A 15,805-nucleotide genomic window follows, 5' to 3' on the forward strand; every position below is an offset into this window, starting at 1 on the left:
ATGTTCAGCGGGGAAGCAATTACAGAAGCCAGACCTTCCACCTTCTGCATCCCACAATGATCTTGGGTCCATACTCCCAGAGGGTTAAAGAATAGGAAAGCTGTCAGGGGAGGGGTGGGATACGGAGATCTGGTGATGGGAATTGTGCGAAGCTGTACCCCTCTTATCCTATGGTTTTGTCAATGTTTCCTTTTTATAAATAAAAAAAAATGTAATTAAAAAAAAGAAAATTGGGCTAAATGTCCCCCAGTGCTACATTCAATGAAAAACAAAGAGGGCAAGAAAGAAAGACAAGCAAGAAAAGAAATTACTGCAAATATTCTCCCACTTGGTTAGTAGTAATAGATTCTGTCTTATGGGTGTCTTTTTCTGCTTTTTGTATAGCTTTCAGATTTTTCTGCAGTAAAAATGAGTTATTTATAGAATTTATTTTATATATATTTTTATTTCCTTTTCTTGCCTTGTTTTCTTGTTGTAGTTATTATTGTTGTTATTGATGTCGTTGTTGTTGGATAGGACAGAGAGAAATGGTGAGAGGAGGGGAAGACAGAGGGGGAGAGAAAGACAGACACCTGCAGACCTGCTTCACAGCCTGTGAAGGGACTCCCCTGCAGGTGGGGAGCCAGGGGCTCCAACTGGGATCCTTGTGTGGGTCCTTGTGCTTTGCGCCACGTGCGCTTAACTGCACTACTGCCCAACTCCCTATAGAATTTATTTTTAAAAATAAAGATTCTGTGTTGAAAACAAAATTTTGTTCACTTTCTGGCAAATAAGGTGTGTTTTCAATACTGATCATGCTTGACTTCCCTAAATAAAGTCTGTACCTCACAAAAGGCTGTACCTCAGGTTTTTTTTTTCTTGAAAGATGCTGAATAATATCGTAACCTTAGTGAGCCTCATTATAAAAACAATGCCTGAAATAACAGAATTCAGAACTTCTGTGAAAGAAGGGAGCTAAAAAATCATCAAAATAGTAAGTGATACAGGTAAAAATAGTTAATAAGTGCTGAAAGGATGAGTATATAGCGTAACAGTGTATACACAGAATCTCAAAGTATCTCTCCATCAGTTACTAGCTAGTTATAAAGGACAAAATAGTAACTACAGTGAGGGAGAACTGGGGAATCAAAGTTAAAATCGCCAGATCCAGCATTAGTAATAGTTTATGTATCAGGTATGATACATAGAGAAGAACTCAGCACCATATTTGTATGCAGGGTGAAACTAGTCATAGGGGCACATCAGACAAACTGAGGATCATGCCACAAAATGATTGGCTTGTGCACTGAAAGAAGATTATAATACGCCAAGAAAAACAACTGCCTATAACATGTGAAGGCAGGAGAGATAGCATAAGGGTTATGCCCATAGACTTTCATGCCTGAGGCTCTGAGGTCCCAAGTTCAGTCCCCCACAGGACCACCATAAACCAGAGCTGGGAAATGCTCTGGTAATAAATAAATAAATAAATAAATAAATAAATAAATAAATAATCATATGATCTGACATCTTGGATTTGCCTTTGTCATAAAGAGTATGACTGAAAAATCGGAGCCATCTCAATGGGGTCTGTAGATTAGATAATAGACCTGTGTCAAGTGATTTTTATGAATTATGCTGTAATTATGAGAGGCTGTTGCTCATTTTGAGTAAATAGACATCTAAGTATTTAGAATTTAGTGGGCATGCTTTCTGCAGATTCCTTTTTAATGATTCAGAAAATTAGACTTCACACAAATGTATAAATGAGATATACATGTGTAAATATGCAGGAAGAGAGAAGGAAAACAAATAGAGCAATACGTTAAATTAACATTTGTAGAATCTGTGTCAGATTTGTTAGGGGATTTGTTGAAACGTCCTTGCAACTCTTCTAGAACTCTAAAAATATGTCAAAATTAAAATATATACGTATGTATTTTGAAGTAGAAAAATGGTCATTTGGTTGCAGACTCTATGAAGCACTTGTGAAGCTTGTGAAGGTCTCTTCTATCCTTATCTTGACATTAGCTTTTATGATACTGTGCTTCCTTCTACCCTGTAGTCAATAGGTGGCATGCATTTCTTTTTTTTTTTTTTCCTCCAGGGTTATTGCTGGGCTCGGTGCCTGCATCATGAATCCACCGCTCCTGGAGGCCATTTTTCCCCCTTTTTGTTGCCCTAGTTGTTGCAGCCTCGTTGCGGTTATTATTATTGCCATTGTTGACGTTGCTTTGTTGTTGGATAGGACAGAGAGAAATGGAGAGAGGAGGGGAAGACAGAGAGAGAGGGGAGAGAAAGATAGACACCTGCAGACCTGCTTCACCTCCCGTGAAGCGACTCCCCTGCAGGTGGGGAGCCGGGGGCTCGAACCAGGATCCTTACGGCGGTCCCTGTGCTTTGCGCCACGTGTGCTTAACCCACTGCGCCACCGCCCGACTCCCAGCATGCATTTCTTAAGACCTTACTGTGCATTTTCTCTTCTAAGCCTACATCTAGTTCTATTAATTTATTCTGACCAAAAAAAAAAAAAAAAAAAGACTTCTGGGCCAGAGAACATATCAGTTGCTACAATGATCTTCTCATCATTTCGCCGTGTTCATTTTCCCGTGAGGTGATGGGATGTTCCCTGATGTACAGGAGTTTGTGCGATCAGAGAGAAACCCTGAAAGTATGAATTTCAGAGATTATGTAAAAGCTGTTGGCACATCTGGTCCTCTTCCCCTCTGGAGAGATACTTTAATTCTGGAATATAAAACGATCCTCTCAGGGGAGAGGAGACATAACATCTTCTGGGATATAAACAGATGTCTCCAGAGTACATCTTTCTAGAAGTCTCTATCTTTAGGTGGTCATGAGTCATCCTTTACTCCAGGTGCTACTGTTCCTTGCTTAGAAATCTCTAGCCGTTAGAACTGTGAAAATATTCATACAGCATTCTCCCTGTCATTCACGCTTTTTAATTCTTTGGTGTGTTGTTGTTGTTGTTGTTGTCATATACTTGTAATGGATCCCAGATTTTGAGTTGTGGAAATGAATACTACTTTCTTTCTCAGTTCTTGGGAAGTCGATTTTCTCCTTTGGCTGAAATGCTGAGGCTAGATCCAAAATAGAGCACTTTTCTCCTTCTTTATAGTTGATCAACTCTATTGTGTTCAGTGTTAACATCTCGTACTCTGCATATTTTTCTATTTTTTTACATTTTTATTTATAAAATGGGAATATTGACAAACCATAGGATAAGAGGGGTACAATTCCCACCACCAGAACTCCATATCACATCCTTTTCCCTTGATGATTTCCCTATTCTTTTTCCCTCTGGGATTATGGACCCGGGGCCATTATGGGGTACAGAAGGTGGGAGGTCTGGCTTCTGTAGTTGCTTCCCCGCTGAATATGGGCATTGGCAGTCTAGTCTATATTCCCAGCCTGTCTCTCTCTTTCCCTAGTGGGGCATGGTTTAAGTTTTGTTTTGTTTTGTTTTTTAATTATCTTTATTTATTGGATAAAGACAGCCAGAAATTAAGAGGCTAGGGGGAGATAAAGAGGGAGAGAGACAGAGAGACACTTGCAGCCCTGATTTACCACTCATGGAGCCTTCCCCCTGTAGGTGAGGACCAGAGGCTTGAACCTGGGTCCTTGTGCACTATAACATGTGCGCTCAACCAGGTGTGCCACCACCCAGCCCCAGTATTCTTCGTATTTTCAGAGGTCATCAGTGTGAAAACAATAAAGTTACTAAAGACATCACAACTTGGAAATTACAGTTTCTCTTGCCTCCGGCACCTTCAACACCTTGTTATAGAGGGATGTTATTGACATTCAATCCCCAGGACTTTTGAGATGCTACTGAGGAAACGACAAGAGATGGCCACGAACAGCTGCGTTATATCTAGGTCAAGATATGTGTATGGATTTTACTATTTTTAGTAATTTTTTTTTTTTTACTATTTTACTTGCAGAGTGAAGCTGCAGTTGTTTATTTTTCAGCATCTGAGAAACACTTCTACTTGTCTCCAAAGTCTTAGCATTACTAGTGGGGAAAAAGACATGTGACTTAGAAAGATGGTATTGATAGTCTAACCAGTCTGACTTGGTAGTGACTTTACTGGATGTGTCTCCCTACTCTAAAACAACTTCTCAAAACAATTTTATGAAAACCTTTCAAAATGATGCAAAATGATAGAGTTCCAGGGCCAGGCAGTGGCATACCCAGTTAAGTGCACATAGAACTAAGCACAAGGACCCACGAAGGGATCTAGGTTTGAGCTCCCTACACCCCACCTGCAGGGGGGACACTTCACAAGCAGGGAAGCAGGTCTGCAGGTGTCTGTCTCTTCTCCTCTCGATTGCCCCCTCCTCTCTCAGTTTCTCTCTGTCATATTCCAGAACTGGTTTTCAGGATGGAAGGTTTTGGGGGTTTTCTAGATATACTTTCTTGTCACCTGCAAATAATAACTTAACCATTTCCATTCCAACATGAATTCCTTTGGTACCTATTTCATGCCTGATTGCAGTGGCAAGGACTTCTAGACTTTGTTGAATAATAGTGGTGAGATGGACATCCTTGTCTAGTTCCTGATTTTAGAGGGAAAGCTTTCAGTTTTTTCCCCTTTGATTATGACATTAACTGTGGGTTTATCATACTTAGGCTTTATTATATGGAGGAGTTTTCTTTCTACTCACAATTTCTTAAGGGTATTTATAATAAGTGGTTGTCGGACCTTGTCAGATAACCTTTCAGCATCAATTGATGTTGCCATGCACTTATTTGTTGTGATGTGGTATGTTACATTCATTTATTTACTCAGTTTTCCTACCCTTTATAAGCTCAATCTATATAAATCCACCCTTTATCTTTAAGCTCAGCATTTCATTTCTGGGGGCTGGGCTGAGGTACACCTGCTTAAGTGCCCATAGCACTACGCACAAAGGCCTATGCTGGAGCCCCTGCTCCCCACCTGCCGCAGGGATGCCTCACAAGCAGTGAAGCAAGTCTGCAGGTGTCTGACTTTTTCTCTCCTCTGTCTCCTCTTTCCCTCTCAGTTCTCTCTGTCCTATCAAATTAAGTCCTATCAAATTCTCTCTGTCGTATCAAATTAAAGACCACCAGGAGCATAGTGCTGGCATGAAACCCCAGCAATAACTCTAGAGGCAAAATAAATAAATGAAAAGAAAAGAAAAAGAAGGAAAGACAAAAAAACATTAACATTTCATTTCTCATTTGCTGTGTCTTGTTTGTCTTGTTTTGTTTCATTTTTCTCCCCCAGAGGACTGCTAAATTCTGGCTTCTGGCATTTCCGGGGATTGAACCTGAGACCATTGGTACCTCAGGCATGGAGGTCTTTCTACAAAACCATTAAGCTATCTCCCTGTGTGAATCTTATTATGTATTTTATTTATTGTTTTTTTTTTTTTTATTCTGTCTTCCCTCAACCTAGAGATCTTCAGTCAGGGCTCATAGTCTGCGGAATTCACTAAATTGCCTTGATTTCAGTGCCTAGTGTGTTGGTGACTTTAAACTTTTGAATATCTGACTAAATTAAATAAATCCTGCACATGAGACCCTAAGAAGACTACACATAGCAAAAAATAAACAACAACAACAACAAAAACTATATATGATCATCAGTGGTTTAGGTTGCAGACCCAGCCCTGGGTCCTACACAGTTCTTTTCGTTGACCAGAATTAGTAAATAGATTAATCACTGCCAAACTTAGTCTCAAGTTTCAACCACATCCATTTCTAGGACTCTGCTGTGGCACAGCGTCTATACACAGAGAGCCTTTACTGGAACTAGACACAGCCAAACAGGCAAGAGAGTCCAGAGTACTGTTTCCGGGTATTCTGCAGGAAGCACTGGAGCCCTCACCCATGGGTACCTCACCTGGAGGAAAGACTCCTCCTCCAGCCCTCAGTCAAGAAGAGCCTGGGCAGGGGTAGTGGGGGGCTAGGCACTCGCCAGAGAAGTTCTATAGAGGATGCTGTCCTTCCTGGGTATTAGTGCTTGCCAAACCAGCAAATTCATTTTAAGATGCTAAACTTATAAATGGATACAGAAAGAGAAGAGGCTAGAGGGTCATTATTCTTTGCAATCATACGTATAGAATCAAAAGGCGTTCCTTGACCTATATCCATAATTTTAGAAACCATTTTGCATCATTAAGGGGAAAAAATTTAAAGCATTAGCTATAAACAGCAAGGACGTTGTGTGAATGACATGAAAAAAGCTATGAATATCAACTGAAAAAAATCAAAACAGGAATTCATTAAGTGGAGAAGAAAAAAGCTTCTGAATGGAATCACTAATTATAAAAAAAAAAACTTTCTCCGTATTCATTTGTTAGTGTAGCTTAATCCCACTAGCAATATCCATGAGGTTTTATGTTCTAGAATGTGACCATTGAGTGTAAACATTGGTTCCATGGCTGCCAGTTCTTAGCAACATCGCCCTGCCAGATATTTGTCGGGATGTGGCATCATCTAAGTTCATTTCCCACGTCTACGCTTGACCGGACCTGCCAGTATACGCGGATATCTTCGCCCACCCTGTCCAACGCTTGACGTCTCGTCACCCAATCTGGTCCCCTATGCCTACACTGAACTTCTCTGTTCCAGACTCTTGGAAACAGAGTTGGCAGTCAGCTGAGGTAAAGAACAAACAGCTCATCACAGACCCCTGCAAGCGTCAACCCGGCTTTGACCTAGCACGTTATGATTGGGCCCTCCTCAATCGCTATCGAACAGGCCATGGCCGGTGCGCCGCTATGTTCCATCGCTGGGCAGCCAGAGACGACCCGAACTGCCCCTGCGGCTCCAGACAGACTATGACCCACATAGTCAACGACTGCCCCCTCTCCAGATTCAAAGGAGGTCTCGAAACTTGACATCAGGCTCAACCTGACGCTGTTGACTGGCTACAGAAGAAGGGCAAACGCTAGAAGAAGAAATTGGATTTTACTGGCCTCCTGGGCAGTGAATTGTCTGTGTGGGTATTTCCAGCAATCCTTTCCCTTCCTCCTGCTTTATAAATGCCTTGTGTAATCTTGTGATATTTCACACAGACTCTCTGCTCCATAGAAATTTTGGCTGTCCAGGGTCTAGGCATAAAACTGCAATGCTAGACAGGAAATTTTTGTGAACTTATTAAAAAAAAAAAACAGTGATACCTAGTGTGATATATATTATTAACATACAGTGAATATGCTTATATGTCTTAGTACATGGGTGCTTTTCCACACATGAAAACATGGATGTCTTATGCCAGCATATGAATTGAAAAAGAATATTGATCATTCTAAAAGACATATGGGAGAATTATTGCATTGTAGTTAATGATTGCTTAACAAATAGCAGTTGGAAAACCATCTGTGGAGGGCAAAAGCCGAAAACGAGATATGAATACAGTAAACCATAGGCAAGATAAATTTCAAACATATTAGACAATAAATTGGAAACCAGGAAAAACAAACATGAGGAAAAATACAGTTGCTTAGCTGACGGGAAGCGGGAGCCTCAGAAGTTTGAGGGAGAAGAAACATTTTCACTCATGTCTTAATAGTAGTTCTGACAAAAATAAATAAATCACTGAAAATGAAATACCTGGGTCTTTCCTTGGCTCTTACATTTGGTATCCTAATGAAAGTGTGTACTCAGCTTGTCCAGTGTGTTTATCAGAAACCCTGGAAAGTTAGTTGCTTAAGGGCAGGAACCAAGTCCATCAGTGCTCTGGAAACAGAATCTGAATCTTGTTTCTCCTCTTACTATCTGTGTGACACTGTGCACATTTCATACTCGTGTCTCAAGTTTCCTCATCTCTAAAATGTAGACAGTCAAAGCAACTGCCTTGCAGAATTGTGATGAGGAAGAAATGAGATGCCACATGGAAAGCAATTAGAACAGTGCCTGGCACATGAGCAACGTAAAGGCTAGGTATTCACCACTGTGTTTCCAAAGCCTAAAATGATACCAGGCCTGTGACAGATGATCAATAAATAAGTAATGTTGAGTGGCCCTAATCCTGCTTTGCCATCAAGTACCTCCCTTTCACCTAAGCAAACGCCACTCCTCAAGCAATAGCAGAAATTTGGTTCCCTGGTCTTTTATTTTTCTATCTGCTATTTGGAGCGTGAAAATACTCTGACTGAACAGGATGGAATCTGTTGATAAACCCACAATTGGTAAGTTAAACAAGCTATTGAAATGAGTGGAAGCAAGTCGTTAGTTACTGAAGGCAAAGTTAAGACCATGTTTTGCATAATTCTACCTCATCAGATTGCTTACTGTACAAGGAAAACTTTTTTTTTTTTACCAGTCTGTCACTAAAACTTTTTTTCAATGAAAACGTTCTGGAATCAGCTATTATTGTTCAGAGACAGCTTAGTTTGTAGAGTTAGTCAAGGATGAGGTTCGACTATATTTCCTCATCTCAGATGTACTGTGCCTGGAATAGGAAGGCTGGAGATAAACAAATAGCCCTGTGCAGCAGTAAATCACAACTCTAGAAGGGATGAGAGTGGTGGATTCAGAACCCAACTCATGTCCGTGAACGTGGACCCTAACAAGATGGCGGAATGGGAACCATCTCTGTCCGTTTCCTCATCATCCCATTTGCAGGATTCAGCGACTGTCGCCTCGTGGCATTGCTCTCTGCTGCTCAGAGTTGCAGTCTAGGAGCAGATTCTGGGAGGAAGCTGCATCTACACATCTGTGTCACCTGGACATGAAACTCAACTGTCCCCCTCCCAAGGACAAACTAGTCATCTTTGGGGTCAGTCTTCCTTATAACCAGCATGAGGCCATCAGGCTAGGAGGAAAATGACAAATCAAAAGTTTGGAGAAGTAGGGAAACTTAAAGGCAAGTCACCTTTATTTTCCCTCTGTGCATCATTATCAACAGAGTTATAGGAATAATTATGCTGGAAAATGAGAACAATGAATCATGAAGTTAAATGCTTAAAGTTGTTTAATAAAAAATAAATAGCTCACTTGTTATCCCACCAGGGTCATATTCTTGAAATAAACTCTGACATGTTTGCTAGGTTTTTTTTTTTTAATTAGTATTATTTATTTGAGAGAGACAACTTGTAAGAATGGGGAGCCCTAATTATTTTTTAAATTTTATTTTCTATTAATGATTTATAAAATTATAAGTTAATAAGGGTAGAATTCCATACCATTTTCACCACCAGAGTTCTGTGTCACCATGCCCCTTCAGCAGAAACTGCAATAGTTCTCCCAAGTCACACATATGGGCTGACTTTTATCTGTCTATATCTACATCCATATAGATATAGAAAGATACCCATCTAGATAGACATCTATCTGTCTATAGCTATATCCATATAGATCTATATTTTTGGCCCCTTTTTCTTTCCTGTGGTCCTGCATTCTCTTTCTTTCTTTCTTTCTTTCTTTCTTTCTTTCTCCCCCCCCCCCCCAGGTTATTCCTGGGGCTTGGTGACTGCACTACGAATCCACTACCCCTGCAGGCCACTTTTCTCATTTTTGTTGCCCTTGTTATTTTTATTGTTGCCATTGCTGTTTTTGCTGGACAGGACAGAGAGAAATGGAGAGAGGAGGGGAAGACGGTGAGGGGGAGAGAAAGACACCTGCAGACCTACTTCACCACCTGTGAAGCAACTCTCTGCAGGTGGGGAGCCGGGGGCTCCAACCAGGATCCTTATGCCTGTCCTTGCGTTTAGCGCCATGTGCGCTTAACCCGCTGCTCTACTGCCCGCCCCCCGCTTCACTTTCTTTCTAAGTCACCCCCACACCTATTACTACTTCTGAGTACCTTTTGTTTTTCCTTGTCTCTCTTAGATAAGCAAAATAATGCCTGGGCTCTAATATTTTCCAGATTTGCTTCATTTTTAGTGATGCTATCAAAACAAAGATTCCTGATGACAAACGTTTCAGGTCCCAGTGGCATTGCGGTACAGAGCGCTCTTGTTACCTTCCCTATCTTTCCCCCACCCTCTATGGGATTATGGACCAAAATTCCTTTCGGGGTGCAGGAGAAGGAGTTCTGACTTCTGTAACTACTTCTCCACTGGACATGGACATTGGCAGGTTGATTCATACCTCCAGTCTGTTTCTATATGAGGTGCTTAGGTATTGTCAACTAAAAATAGTCATCTTTATGAAGCAATTCAAAGAGAGATTCACTACTGAGATCATTCAGAGCAAATGAGGGTTCAGACTCAGACAGAGCATCAAATTTCTCTGAGTGATAATCTTGCCCTTCTAATACTATATTCTCAGTTACATACCGTTGGCTATCTGTTCTTCTAATGGATAAGGAGAAAGAAAAAAAATTAATACAGAATGTCAAAAGGTGATCTCTTATTCTCCAGAGTCAGACTTTATCTGTGAGACAGCACAGAAACTGAAACTTATTAAGGTTTCTTTCTAACCAAAGGACTATTTCTGCAGATGTGTAGACGAGGCTGTGTGGCTTGTCTTTGGCTCCTTCCTTCAGCAGCATGCGTCGTAACAAATGAGGCACTGGCCCAGTGCATGGCATTTTCCGAGCAATGTTGTTTGATTATTTATTTTTGCTAATAGGGAACATCTGTAGCCACCTGCCTGGCAGTTTCCCAGACCAGAGATATCTCAGATAAACAACAGGCCAATAAAATTTTCCTTCACGGGGTTGGGCGGTAGCGCAGCAGGTTAAGCGCACATGGCGCAAAGTGTAAGGACCGGTGGGTTCGAGCCCCTGGTTCCCCACCTGCAGGGAGTTCGCATCACAGGTAGTGAAGCAGGTCTGCAGGTGTCTATCTTTCTGTTTTCATCTCTGTCTTCCCCTTCTCTCTCCATTTCTCTCTGTCCTATCCAAAAATGACGACATCAATAACAACAACAATAATAACTACAACAATAAAAAAACAAGGGCAACATAAGGGGGAAGAAAAGCAAATTTAAAAATATAGATTTTCTTCAGTCCACAGTATTAACTCATGAAGGCGCCTGCTCCCTGCAAAATGAATTCAGTGTGATAAGACTGAAATTAAGAAGCAGGGGAGATAGCATACTAGTTAGGCAAAGAGGCTCTCATGCCTGAAGTCCAAAAGTCCCAGGTTTAATAACCTGTACCACCATAAACCAGAGGTGAGCAGTGCTCTGGAGAAAAAAAAAAAAAAAGAGGCAAGACTAACCTTACATTTATATAATAGTAAATCTTATATCACATGAAGTCTTAAATAGAGTCAAAACACGGGGTTGAAAGTGAGACTAAAGAGAATCAGTCAGACCCTAAGTCATGCAGCTAAAATGTTACTTGATTCAGCATATATTGTCCTCACTGGTGTCTGTATAGAGGATCAGGCTTGAGGTCAAAGAATCTCAGTTCCTTCAACTGTGTTTGGGGGACTGTAAAATGTTCTAGTGGCTATTGGGTTTAGATTTGAGATGAGACCTGTCTCAGAAATTCAGTTCCAATGTAATTGAGGTTATGGGTAGGAATGTATACGTTAGTAAGGATATAAGAGAAGGATCTGAGAAATTCCAACATGAAAAAAGGGAGGGGGAGTCTTCAAGTGGAGCAGAGTAGGAACAGCCCAAGGAGAAGCTGAAAATTCAGTGGTTATAACAAATGAAGAACTTCATGGAAGGAACATCAGAGTTTCCTCACTACTGAGAAGTCAATGGTGCCCAACATGAGATGGGGAACAAAGTAAGATATTAACACATGGGCATGAGTTTCTCTCTGTCCCATATTCAGATCCACTGAGTCTGGAGCTGAGGACATAGTCTATGTGCCCAGAAAGCAAACTTGTGACTTTCTTACAGTAAATCATTTGTCGGCAAAGCTTCAGGTTTCACTGGAGGTTTGCAATGCTGACATTATATTCTGCTTCCTGCTGGAATAAAACCATATTGATCACTTTCATAGCAGCCAGAACTTCAAAGGAAGATGGGGGCTATGAAATCAGAGTAAAGACTTGTGAACCAAAGTGATGTACCCGAGTCTATCACTAGAATAGTATCCACAATGCCTGCCTGACATCTTTCTTCTCAATCACTTTATTCTGATTTTTAACATATTTCTAAAGTGCTGATAGTGTGGTCAGAACTTGCCAACTGGTGTGATACTCTGCTGGGTACATAAGGGGGTGGGGCTCTCTTGAATCCTTCATATTTGAGTAAATGCTGAAGTATATAAAAGCTCAAAAATGAGTCAGTTATATTTTCAGCAATTTAACTGTGAGTCTTACTTGTTTGATGTCTCATGGGTCTTGTGAGTGGAGCATGCCAGGAAATGGTTTTGGTTAGTTTTATCAGAGACTGGGGCAATAAACCTTCCCTCCCTACAGATCATGCATGAAATCTGTATTTTCTGTAAAAGGAAAAAATAAACTTGTTTTTCTAGACTCCTGATTCTTCCAAATCAAATCACTTATGGTGTAAAATAATGTCGCTTGCTACTTTATGTCCATTTTTTATCAAAATGAGTATGAGTGTTCTGTATTTTCTTTCTTTTGCATGTCAGTCTGCCAAGGCAGGTATCTTGATGGGGGTGGGGGGCACAGCATTCTCCACATGGGTCATGTCACTGGTTTTCTTTGCTTGGGATACACACTGAGTTAACCTCATTGGACTCTCCCCCAGGAATTGATGTGCGTACACGCGGTGGGTCAGTATGCTGCTGCACCTGTGTAGTGTGAAGGTCAGTGTGTTTTTCTGATTATAAGAACCCATCATGTCATTCCATTATAAACCCACTCCACTCATAATGGAATGTGCCTCCACCCAGAGCCCTCTGTGGTTGCCCAGCTCCCCCCCACAAATTCTCTTAAGTGCAGCCCTGACATGTGAGACTCATTGCCTTATCCACCGCCTGCATCCGCCTGATTTGACTGTGCTCCATTTTAAGATGATATTCTTTGCATGTCAAGCTCCTCTTGTGTGATGTGAATGTACAGTTGTCACAAGTGAATTTGCACCTGGAAATGGTGAGCTCTGCCGACTTATGAGTAATTACCTTACAGGTGATATGAGCACGCAAAGGTGTCATGGACACTCCCCCAAGATGATCTTCCCTAACTCTCCAAGATCTCTCCTTTCCACATGCCACTGTTAAAACCTTCAGTAGGATCTTCTGGTTTAAAATAGCTCAAGGTGACTGGACACTATGCATACTGATTCAATTGGGTGCTTTTCCAGTATGAGTTCCTCTTTACTCTCCACAATTCAAGAAGATAGAGTAGGTCCAACCTTTGTTCCTATCTCAACTATAGGGCATTTTACTGTAGGAGGATGAGTTGCTGATCCAAAGACTCTCAGAAGGTAAGTGAGGAGCAGAGATTTCAGTGACACCTGCCTCTGTGAGCTGGAATCTCCATCCTGTTGCTACTCCAGGAACATGTACTTAGTCCATCTGTAGATGAGCCTTTGTTTAAAAAGTAAATAAAAGGGGGTCGGCTGTAGTGCAGCGGGTTAAGTGCACATGGTGCAAAGTGCAAGGACCCACATAAGGATCCAAGTTCAAGCCCCTGGCTCCCCACCTGCAGGGGAGTCTCTTCACAAGTGGTGAAGCAGGTCTGCAGGTCTGTCTTTCTCTCCCCCTCTCTGTCTTCCCTTCCTCTCTCCATTTCTCTCTGTCCTATCCAACAACAACAACAATAATAACCACAACAACGATAAAACAACCAGGAAACAAAAGGGAAAAAGCAGCCTTCAGGAGCAGTGGATTTGTAGTGCAGGCACCAAGCCCTAGCAATAACCCTGGAGGCAAAAAAAAAAAAAAAAAAAGTAAATAAATACTCACATCTGCAAAGCACTTGGTAGATTTATTTTTTTTCACTGCTTATTGGTTTTATTTTAGTTTAGTTTTCCTTTTTTATTGATTTAGTAATGATTGACAAAATTGTAGGCTAAGGAGGGTACGATTCCATACAAATCACACATACAAATCTCACCACCAGAGTTCTAGATTCCATCCCTTCCATTGGAAGTTTTCTTATTCTTTATCCCTCTGGGAGTATGGACCCAGGATCATTATGGAGTGCAGAAGGTGGGAACTCTGGCTTCTGTAATTGCTTCTCTGCTGGGCATGGGCATTGGCAGGTTGATCTGTACTCCCAGGCTGGACACAGAGAGGTGGGGTTTTAGGACACATTGGTGAGGTCGTCAGTTGGCAGGTTTATTAAGTAACATGTATGTATTCAGCCAAATCCTCAAAATGACATGCAGTCAGAAGAGTGAAACCACGAGATATCTAGTAAGTACATTAGTAACACACTTGAAGAATGACTGTATTATGTGCTGTGTTCAGGAAACAGTAAATTAATATGAAATCTTGTGCTGGGACATATCCACACAACAGCTATAGACGGCCTTTTTCTTACTGCATATTCCAGTGTGTTGTGCTGTCAGGGTCGCCTCCCCATGTCTGAGTTCATCACAGGTTTTATTTCTCTTTTTCACTTAGCTACTCAACTTGCTCATCTTCCCACTTGGGAAAAACTCTACTTTTTCTAAAAGAATGTTTCCACCATATAGTACTCTCATCGATTTACATTCTCCTGGGACTTCTGAATTTTCCCTTTGAAGGAAGAGTGAAAGTTAGATTTTTTTTAATCCTGTCAAGGCCTCACATTTCAGCCAATTTGTTCAGATAGAAAGACAAAGACAGAGAGACAGCCAGAGAGAAGGAAAGACAGACAGCATCAGAGCTTCTCCCAGTGCAGCAGGGACCTGGATTGAACCTGGGTTACTAAGGGGCAGAACATAGCAAGCACACGCCTAGGGGAGCTATCTTATCAGTCCTTAAAATCGTGTGTGTGTGTGTGTGTGTGTGTGTGTGTGTGTGTGTGTGTGTGTGTGTGTGTATGTGTGTGTGAACCTGGGGGCTCCAGGTTGACTTTTTTCAGATAGTGAGTTGTTTTTTGTTTTTATTTGTTTGTTATCACAAGTAATTACTTTCAAGTGTTTCACATTCTCAGGAAACGTTCCCCTCTCTTCTTTCTGGGAGAACTAGCATCCTTGCAAAGTAGGACTTCCCTGTCATAGAGACTCTTTGCTGCTGTGGTTTATCAGATACACCCTTACCTTGAAGTAAAACTTGAATCTAATAGCAAAGCTCAGTGTGCACACAGATCATCTGGGGTTGGGGGAGTGAGTCAGTGGTCAGGAAAACACACAATGGATGAATTTCTCTCTTGATGTTTGTATACATGAGCACTCTCTCCCTAGCTGATGGGAGAATCGACTGGAGATAAGGAGACACACCAGCGAGCAGGACTTGGCTCCTAAAGGACACAGATTAGGAAACAGGAGCATAGTCAGTCCTCTTGCACAGATAGCAGTCACTCTGGAAATTTGAGGGACAGAACATAACAACCTTATTCCTGGAGTCTTTAGAAAATCTTTGCAACACTTTCTTGCCCAAAACACTTGCATAGAAAAGTAAATCTTAGACTATCTCCCAGCCCTTGTTTAACTCTTCAAATTTGAAAATGATTCCAAGATTTTCTTAGTGTTTATTGTTTGTTTGTTTGTTTGGGGGTTTATTTATTTATTTTGGATAGAGACAATGAGAAGTTAAAAGATAAGGGGGGAGATAGAGAATGAGAAACAGAGACGCCTGGACCACTGTTTAACTACTTGCAAAGTTTCTTCTGCAGGTGAGGACCAGGACTTGAGCCTGGATCTTCGTGCATTCAACCAGGTGTGCCACCACTGGCCCTCTTTCCTTTACCTTTTATATTGTCTTTATTGTATTCTGTTAATACTATGTCTCTTTGTATAAAAGTATGTACAAAATACTAAAAAATTTTGTATTAACAGAAACATAGTATTAACAGAAAGGGGAGTCATGGG

At 41.2% G+C, this 15,805-nt stretch overlaps 1 protein-coding gene across 3 annotated transcripts in view; it reads left to right on the top strand.

Moving 5' to 3' along the window:
• HECW1 (HECT, C2 and WW domain containing E3 ubiquitin protein ligase 1) overlaps positions 1 to 15,805 on the top strand; it is a 345,650-nt gene that overhangs the window by 103,284 nt on the left and 226,561 nt on the right. For 2 of the 3 annotated variants that reach the window (XM_060195885.1, XM_060195887.1), the window contains exon 3: positions 12,593 to 12,650. The exons of the other annotated variant lie outside the window; for it this stretch is intronic. In XM_060195885.1, the coding sequence (XP_060051868.1) occupies positions 12,624 to 12,650 (27 nt within the window). In that variant the 5' untranslated portion in view covers positions 12,593 to 12,623. The remainder of the gene's footprint in view (positions 1 to 12,592; positions 12,651 to 15,805) is intronic. 3 annotated transcript variants of the gene reach the window in all.

Source organism: Erinaceus europaeus, chromosome 8, assembly GCF_950295315.1.
Source record: "Erinaceus europaeus chromosome 8, mEriEur2.1, whole genome shotgun sequence".
Taxonomy (NCBI): Eukaryota; Metazoa; Chordata; class Mammalia; order Eulipotyphla; family Erinaceidae; genus Erinaceus; species Erinaceus europaeus.